General features: G+C 36.0%; 1 protein-coding gene across 1 annotated transcript in view; it reads right to left on the bottom strand.

Annotated features, from left to right (window-relative positions):
- Positions 1-335: 335 nt before the first annotated feature.
- The window catches only part of ed (hemicentin protein echinoid), a 164,590-nt gene continuing 154,800 nt past the window's right edge, over positions 336-10,125 (bottom strand). Inside the window, exons 5-10 of the mRNA XM_088277225.1 lie at positions 3,668-4,822; positions 2,984-3,558; positions 2,150-2,594; positions 1,657-2,040; positions 961-1,323; positions 336-714 (exon numbers count right to left, since the gene is read on the bottom strand). Of these exons, the coding sequence (XP_088133351.1) occupies positions 542-714; positions 961-1,323; positions 1,657-2,040; positions 2,150-2,594; positions 2,984-3,558; positions 3,668-4,822 (3,095 nt within the window). The 3' untranslated portion in view covers positions 336-541. The remainder of the gene's footprint in view (positions 715-960; positions 1,324-1,656; positions 2,041-2,149; positions 2,595-2,983; positions 3,559-3,667; positions 4,823-10,125) is intronic.

Genomic DNA, 10,125 nt, shown 5'->3' with positions numbered 1-10,125 from the left:
TTCGAATTTGTGTGTGTATTCCTCTTTCTAGCACCGGAGTAATAGTGCTTTAAATCAGTCGTCGTGATTTCATTCAATACCTTTATGCCGTTTGCAATAAATATTGTAAAGTATAATTCCATAATACTCATCAAATATCTGTTGGATTTCATTTATAACTTATCACAATTACACTATTCACATTTCTCATCCTCCACTTTTCATAATTCACATATCATATGGCATATTTTAAGAAATTTGTCTTTTCAAATTTATTCGAGTTCCGCACTATATTTTATTTAATTAAAAGGCAATTTAAAATCTATGGCAGTCTTTTTATAATCGTGTTCATCTTATTTGTCCACTCGGTTTGTATTAAAACACTACGCGCCGCCAAATGAAAATCACAGACTTAAGAAAAAGATCACAGAAAAGTTAAGTATTTCTGTAGATCGTTCAGTAAGAAGGATTGCGGCGGGGATATACGAGTTAATACTTTGCACTATACGCTCACTTTAAGCCCATGGCTCACTTTGGTCCTTATGGGAGATTAAAGCCGGGTTCAGACAATGATTTCTCTGATGACGCGGCGGGTGCGAGAATTGGGTGTCGAGTAGCCGCTCTCCAGACTCTCGTCGTAGCTCAGCGATAAGTGCTGCGGCGGCTTCTGCTCCTCTGTCTCCATCTGGTCCATGTAAGGGTCTGGAAGCCCACTCACATCGTGGTAGGGTGATTCTGAAACGACCAAACTCTCACCGTTAGCACCAGTATAATTAAATGGACTCAATAACAAACTCTCCTTCCAGATTTTCTAGGATATTCTTTGCAAAATTATCTACAATTTATTAGTTCATCAGCAAGATTATTCATAAGAACCGAGGGATGTTTCTTTTAAGTAATTAAACCGGAGACGTCTTTACAAAGGAAGCCTAGACACAGAAAACAAAGTGAATAATACAAATACGATAAAAAAATCTTTACCTATGTGTTGGTCCATCCTTTTCTTGGGCTTGTGAACCGAAGCGTAGGGATCCGTGCAGTATTCCTGTCGTGAGGGGTTCTGACTGCCGCGCATGTTGTATTCATCGGCCATGTTGGGTTGCTGGTTGTGGGTCATGTGCGGGTAGGGGGCGTAGTCATCGATGGCTCCGTATCCTCCGTGGGTTATGGGGTCGTATCCGTACGAGTTCTGGCGGTCGATGATGGGGTGAGGCGCCAACGGCTGCGGAGCGCCATTGTTAGCCGCTGCGGCCATCTTCATCTGCCAGAGGGAGTCTTGGGAATTGACGCTACCTCCGTTGTTCGAGTTGCTGTAGCTATTCTCCATGTAACCCATATTCACCCCTGTAACAATAAAACATGCGATGAATTTATAAATTACTTATTAAAAATTCACACTGGTTGCATTAACTTATATCATGCAATGTTCTATCGCATGCACAACTGTCAGACGACAAAGCTAGTACAGCTTTGAAAACCTTTACCTTTGATATTATAGCGACCAGCTAGTCCTTTTGAGCAATGCATGAGAGAGAAAAATAAGGTTTATGAAATGTGATAAATACACAGCGATGAAATATTTAAAAGCGGATGAGGTGAATGATGAACAGAACGAATTTTCAGCAAAAGTATCAAAAACAATTATGACATTACTTAAAAAAAAAAACAAATACTTACATTCACCCCCATTGATATTTTGGCCTGGATGACCTTGTACATTAGGAGCAACGTGATAACCATATCCATTTTGTGTTGCGTAAACAGCATTCTTTGGGTCTTCCATCGACAAGGCTAGGTCCATAGAGTGTTCCAGAGCTTTGTTTTCCAGTCCCGTGGTAGGATAGTAGGGAGGAGGAGCTTGGTTCTGCGAAGCCACCATGGAAGGTCTGACCGAGTCCATCTCATAGTCCTTGGCATTCTGCTTCTTCGTCTGATTCCTCTTACAGCGACAGAACATGAGCAATAAACCGATGAAGAGGATGAACACCACACAAGATACAATAATGGCAATTAGAGTAGGTGTTGCGAGAGCCGACGCTTCTTTGATGTATGATGGACCAACTGATAAAAAAAAGAGAAAAGAGATCATGTAAATGTCTGCAAGTAACGAAGATTAGAGTTTGTATTGCGAGATACAAACGTAGAAACAATACAGTCAGTAGGTACTTACTGTCCGCTTCGGTGTATTCGCCGCAGTGCTCGTGGTTAACTCTCAAGCACAACTTCACTCTGACCCTCGGGTTGAGTACATCAACATGCACTAAGCCAGGGTTCACATCGTTGTTTTCGTCCAAGGAGCGACCGCCGTTTCTTCCCATTCTGTTGGTGGACTGTGCCAGGTGATCTATGATGGTTTCCTTGTATGTGGGTCCATTCCCAGACACGTGAAGAGGAATCGTTTCGATGACTTGCCACATTGATTGAGTCGTATGGCCGTTTACTAATGTTTCCACCACTCCGATGAGCGCAAGGCACGTGGACCCGACACTTAGTGACAGTGTCTTAGTGCTCGGGTCAAATGAAACTTGGGCGGGAGATGGAATTTTATCTACTTTCGTTGTTGTAGATATTTCATTAGAAAATTCACTATTACCCTTAGTATTAAAGGCTTTCACCTAAAAATCAGTAATACATTAATACAACGTAAGATTTATTATTAAATATATATTTCAATATCACAATTATAATGTATTTTTATTTCAGGGTGCGAAAATTAAAAAATGCGTGATATAAAAGAAAAGAAAAATGTCTATAAACATAAATCACGTAATAAAGCTTCTTGTAATTATTCACATAAATTTTTCAGGTCCGCTCTTTACCTTGAAAACATAAGTCAGATGCTGTCGGTTGCAATAAAAATAAAAAAATCCAATGAATAAATGACAATAATTTGATTTTGGTATGTATATATGATTTTTAAATATTGAAATTATCATGATTAATGGTATGAGGGAATATTTTATAGTATTCAATTTCAGGTTAGTATGTCAAAAAATATTTTTACCTTGAAGACGTAACTTTGATGCTGATCTAAAGATGTAACGTTGCAGGGGACATTTCTCTGGCAGTCAAACTCCATCCATTCGCCATTCCGTGATGTCATCATGGAACAGTCTCCAGTCACCACTTCGTTATTAGGCATCGCCACTCTTCTGTATGAGACAAAGTATTTGGTATTCTGCAGCCCACCATCAAATCCGGGTTCCCACATTAGCGTCACAAAGTTGTGTCCGACTTCGATAGTTTGCAGGTTTCGTGGCTTTTCTGGAGCACCTTTCGGTTGAAGTTTTATCTGAGCCTTAACTGATCCCAAGACATTTATAACTCTGCAATAGTAGTCCCCGTAATCTTGGTGTTTGATATTGGATACCTTTAGAACACTCATATACATGTCATTGTTATCGGTTGTCGTATTAATTTCATAGTGTCCTTCTGAAGACATGAGTAGGGGTGCGGTGTTAGTACCAAATGACCATTGGAATTCGGGCTTAGGATAAGCTTGCATCTTACAAACTACTTCGGCTGTTTCGTGCAAGTCATAGGCAACTTTATTATATCGGTGTAAAATAATAGGTTCATCTGAAATAAAAACATACATTATTATAGACATGGCCTGCAAAATGTTATATATTTCATGGGTATATCACACAATGTTATATATCATAATTTTAAAATAAAATACACTTACGTTCAATTCTGAGGTGCATGCTAGATTCGGCTCGCTTCACTTCATTTTCAAAAACACAAGAATACACTCCCCTATCTTCAGGCAGCAGTTGATTACCTTCAATTCTGGCTTTGCCGTTAAACTTCAGAGCACTTTGTACATTAACCACTCCATTTCTACCTTCGGTAGTATCTGTTCTCACTTCGTAGAGACTAGGTTCGGGAGATATTTCTTGTCCATCCTTAAGCCATCTTATGGTAGGTTTGGGTTTTCCATGTGCGCTGCAACTCACGGAGAAATCACTGTCACCAACTTTCTTGGTCATGTGAGGTTGCAGTTTAACCAGGAACCTAGGAGGCTGGTGGACTTCTAGGTTGATGGATGCCATGTCACCGTGTCCCAGCTCGTTAGTCGCTTGACAGTGGTACGTTCCTTCGCTACCGAGATGAGCGCTCGGAATGGTGTACTTGTTGCCGGTAGCCAGAACGGTGGATTGAGCTCCCTGGGCTTCTCCGTCCCTGAACCATCTGTACTGTGGAGCGGGCCAACCAGGAGGACTAGCGGCGCACGAGAGAGTCACTCCTGAGCCTTCCTGAGCTATCGGGCGATCGGGACTGATGCGCGCTTTCCCGGGCTTATGCCTCACGAGAACGGCGACAGAAGACATTCCCGACTTGACCAATCGTTTTCCGCCGGCGGATGTTATGACGTTAGTAGCGCGACATATGTAGGTGCCGGCCGACTCGGCCGTTACTCTCGGCAAGCGCAGAGTGTCGCCGCTCTGCCTGAAGTCCGCTTTGTCTTCTTTGGTCCATTCGATCGTGATCGGTTCGGGGTTCGCAGTCACATTGCATCGAATGTTTACGAGTCCATTTTCCTCGAATTCTTTAGTTTTCGATTCGATAACTACGTTCGGTGGAAACAAGACATCCAAGAACACCTCCTGTTCCCCGACTTTTCCCAAGCCATTATCAGCGGAGCAGGTGTACTTGCCAGCGTCCTGAACCGAAACCCTGTGCAGCGTGTGGGTAAATGACGTCGAGATGAACCTCCCGTTACGAGTCCACCTGACGTTGGACACTTTGGGTTTCGCGTCAACTTTGCATTCCATAGTGGCCGTACCGTCTACTTCAACTTTCAAGGGGTTCTCCGGTCCCACTTCCACGCGCGGAAAATCTGAAATAAAAGAACGGAAATAAATATCCACCCATTTACGAATGTAACAATCGTAAAATCTAACACGAACATAAAGAAATTATGTCTATACCCGAAATTACTCCCCAAAGTAAACTTGTCCTGTTATCATGAGGATAATAAAGATTATTCATGCTAATTTTTCGTTGCGTACTTTTACAGTTTTACGATTTTTGACGTTAACATTTGACGTTAACTTTATAATCTAATTAAGTAGCGATATTTAAGATATAATAAGGATTTCCCCGTCAGATACTGCTAATAATAAAACATATCTTTATTGTGGCGATTAAGAAAGAATAACTGCTAAAATTCAGTTATTAAAACGAAACTGCCATACATTGGTTACTTAACACCGGTTGTAAATAAATAATTAGACTTTTATGTTCGGTAAAACACAATAACAGGGTAATACAAATGCCATTAGTTTATACAATAAATTACACATACCTATTACATTCGTATTGCTACGTCATTAAATAGAACGACAAACAACCTTTGTGGTAAAAAAGTCATCATCATCATCAAACCCTTATCCGCACCCCAATGGTGCATAGGGCACTGCATATAAACGCAGTGTTATCTTGATCGTTAACACATGAAGGAAAGGTGATCAGCCATCCGCTTCAGGTACCAGTCCAGGGTGATATTGAATAAATATTAGAGTGAAAAAATCACTTATATTTATTTGACCCCCCCTGGGAATCGAACCCGGGACCTCCAGAATGATAGTCGAGCGTGCTGACCATTACACTAACGAGGCGGGTATAAAAATATTTAATAAATACTAATTATAGATACCTAAAATGAATGTTAGGGTGGAGTAAATCCAGAGTGAAAAAAAGTAAACCCCGTGAAATAAACTAAAATATTGATGGAACCAATAATAACGTAGACAGAATAATATAATTTATGTCCAGATGAAAGTAGGTTAATACGTGCCTAAATGTATATTGGAAGTAAAAAACCGAAATGAAATGGCCGATGTAAATAGATTGGGCCGAGCACAAATGGGAAATACGCATTATAATATGATACGCCAGACGTTAATAACTATTTGGGTTCAATTATCTAGATCGATGAATATGGGTAAAGTCGGGAGGAGCTTGCTGCTTCTGTAAACAGATCTGGAGCTATTTTTACTATCGACCATCAGCCATGTGCTATGCGCCGGGTCACCCAGGTTACACGCGGGAATTACTCAAATACATATATTACCGATAAACTAATCGACTCGAAGGCAAGACGAAAAAGTTTCATCATGCTCGTATTATGATAGATAGTGATAATATTTTAATTTTTTATTTTACATATTTAATTTTTATTTTTTTAAGGCCATTTTATGTACACAGAGAAAGACAGAAAAACTTGGCATGATCAGGTATGTCAAATACTTGAAAGCGGCCGGGTCAGGAGTCGAAATAATCGGCGGGCAAATAATGTTTGCAAAGACAGAGTGGTATGGCGTTCTATTCTCTCTGTTCGCGGTCAAACTAAGTGTAAAAAGTTTTGTTCACTCCAATAGTCAGTTAATATTATTCTGGACTGGTACTGACGTACTGGAACTGATCATATAATTAACGATAACCTTAACATTGCATCGATTTGATGCAGTGCTCTATGCACCATTGAGGATGGATAAGGCTCAGTAGTAGGTAATAGCAGGAAATAATAATAACACGAAACTGAATGACACCAGTTAAAATATTGGGCCTATGAAATAAGGAGATTAATACATACATAACAATTCTGGCCATGATGGGTATTATATTATAAAAATTAGAAACATTCTGGAAACCTTTAACCTTATACCTTATTCGTATTTAGTATTTTCATGAATAATAAAATGCCACGACCCCTAATATTTAAATAAGCTGGAAAATCCGCTATTTTATATGACCGCATAATAAAATAATGCATAATTTGTAATCGGTTTATTGGGTTACAGAATCCAGAATTAAATGATAATGGTCGCTGTAGCTTTAGCTTAGCGAAAAGGGAAAAGCCTACAGAGCTTAATTTTCCAAGAATCTCCAGTATAATAGGCAAACAATACGACGTTGGGCGATGATCCTGAAATACGTAACAAACGAAAAAACACACGTGTATTTTTCAAGAAAAATGACAAATTTTATCAAATTTGACAAACGTGAAGATGACAAACACACAGTATTATCATTAACGATATTTGTTTAGGACAGGAACAAAAATTGAAATTGAAGGAAATACTTAACTGATTCTGCAAGAATATTGGTAAATACACGAAAGAAATCAAGAATGGGTATTCAGGCCGAGTAAATAAAAATTGTTATTTCAAGGTAAATAAAGTTTCATTTCATATTTTACCTTTCCAAAACTAGAATAGATACATCAACCGAAGAAAAATATATATGTTTGACTTAGCGGAGCATAATGAGACAAAGGTAGAAAAAGAGAAATATAAATACGAGTATAAGGGAATACATAAAAGCGTTTTCGTTGAATTCATATTTTGGATTACGGCTACTAAAAAGCGAACCATAATAAAAATATAATCTTAATTTACCTAACTGCTACACCAAAAGGTATGATACATTTCTCCGCCTCCGTGGTATAATAATTAGCGTGTTTAGCTACCGTGCTGGAGGTCAAGAGTTCGATTCCCAGGAGGGGAGGGGGTGAAAATATATATGAGTGATTTTACACTCTAATATTTATTTAATATCACCCTGGAATGGACTTTATGTAAGTAACGATCTAGATAACACCGCGACAATACAGTGCAGTGCTCTATGCACCATTGGGTGCGTATAAGGGTAAGAATAATATAATATATATATATATATATATATATATATATATATATATATATATATATATATATATATATATATATATATATATATATATATATATATATATATATATATTTATATATTTATACACACATATATATGTATATATTTATACACACATATATGTATATGTGTGTGTGTGTGTGTACTACAATGCATCAAAGAGTATACAGACGTAGTATGTACGTTCAGGTCAAATAAAAATTAATGTACCATTCAAAAGCGGTTAAACTATTTAAAAGCGCTCATTCAAATAAACGAAGCAATAATTCATCTCCGATACGTTAATTAGTCTTGCGAACTCTTTGTCAGTATCTGGGTTCGAACCCACTTTATCACAACTTGATACCTATCTATAAGGACGGGCCGCTTAGGCCCACAAACTGGTATATATATGTAATAAAAACACTTAAATATATTTTTTTAATTAAAAAAACATTAATTAAATTTATATTTGAAGCACTAACTTTGTGATTTTCCATTTTATAATTAAAATGTAACTTTGTTTCAAAATCACTATAAATATTTTATTATAACTTAATTATAATGTCTACCGGTTTCGAAGCTAACCGCTTCTTTATCAAGACTGATTAATACTAAAACACTATCTACTTAAACAAAATTCAAAATATTCTGACGGTCAGGGAAATAGGAAATATATATATATATATATATATATATATATATATATATATATATATATATATATATATATATATATATATATATATATATATATATATATATATATATATATATATATATATATATATATATATATATATATATATATATATATATATATATATATATATATATATATAATAATAATAATTAACGCTAATCGCTCTTTTCGTTGCAGTTTTAAGAATGTTCGAAAGGATTTTTAATATAACTTATTGTTGAAAGTATAAACTATAATTTTTTTTTCTTTCTTGTTTTGTATTCAAGATTTCTTGGTGGAACTGCATTTTATTTATCGCTTTCAAGAACGTCATAAATCAAAATTCGTCAATTTTCAGTTGTGCATGTTTTCGGAGTGCCCAGAAAATGTACTATATCCCAGCAAAAGCGGCATATTTTTAACTTAATATTTACCCGCTACAGGGCAGAAAGTGTTGTTTTTGCATTTTGAAGAAAAGGCACTGTTTAATTATTTTTTGAAACATACTAAATATTTTTCAAATGGAGAACAAACCTTCAGGTTTTACCTAAAAAGATCTGTTGTACAGTAAAAAGTTTAATAAGTGGCTTGATATTTATTTTTAATACATTGTATTATATTTTTAAACTTTAAAAACGTTCTCCTGATAAATCAAGTTTTTTGATTTATGACGTTCTTGAAAGGAGTGAGCGATATGTAATAAAATAACAACTACATATACAGTTTTTTTCACGTGTATTTTATTTGACCAGTAAACCATCGTCAGACTGTTGTCGGTAAGGACGAAACCCGGTCACCGGTCAAATAAAATATATGTGGAAAAAAATATTTGTTATTTTATTACATTATACTAGGTGCATATATTTACGTAGCGTACAAATAATGCTTCCTGCCAATATTACCCAAGTATGTACATACTTTTGTTACCGGAAGCAAAATTCATCAGGCCCTGGACAGGTTTTTAATGTAATCCTTTAAGCGCTAGGATAATATTACGTAAGTAGGTACTAATCTTTCAATTTATCCTAAAAATAATCAACAATATTAACGTAACATCGTTTATAACGCCCCTTAGGCTGTTTAATTTGTAATCCGTATTTACTGTAATAAACGTAAAAACCAGAAATCATAAATAAATAATAAATCTAGGTGTGGGTTGAATTCCTAAATTGTACTGTATTTATGTGGTAATAGGTAGGTGTATTGAAATTCCAAAATTTAAGCATATCTATTGTAGAAGTAGATAGGTTTATTCAATTCCAAAATAAAGCCATACCTATTGCAATACTAGGTAGGTTTATTGAGTTCCAATATTGAACCATACCTATCGTAGTAGAAGTTAGATATGTATATTCAATTTCAAAATTAAACCATACCTATTGTAGTACTAGGTAGGTTTATTGAGTTCCAATATTGAACCAAACCTATTGTAGAAGTTAGATATGTATATTCAATTCCAAAATTAAACCATACCTATTGTAGTAGTAGGTAGGTTTATAGAGTTCCAATATTGAACCATACCTATTGTAGTAGTAGGAAGGTTTATTGAGTTCCAATATTGAACCATACCTATTGCAGTGGTAGGTATGTATATTTAATTAAAAAATTGAACCATACCTATTTAGTAGGAGGTGGGTATATTAAATTCCAAAATTGAACTATACTTATTGAAGTAGTATTAGTAGGCATATTAAATAGGCATATTAAAATATGCAAAATGCGATCCCTCAGACGAATGTGTGGCAAAACGATGTTTGATAGATGTTCGAATGATGAAATAAGGAAAG

Source organism: Brachycentrus maculatus, unplaced genomic scaffold (genome assembly GCF_059751285.1).
Source record: "Brachycentrus maculatus isolate JH-2025_06_01 unplaced genomic scaffold, ASM5975128v1 h1tg000039l, whole genome shotgun sequence".
Lineage (NCBI taxonomy): Eukaryota > Metazoa > Arthropoda > Insecta > Trichoptera > Brachycentridae > Brachycentrus > Brachycentrus maculatus.
The sequence above is the reverse complement of the archived record's forward strand: the minus strand, read 5'-3'. Positions and strand labels throughout refer to the sequence as shown.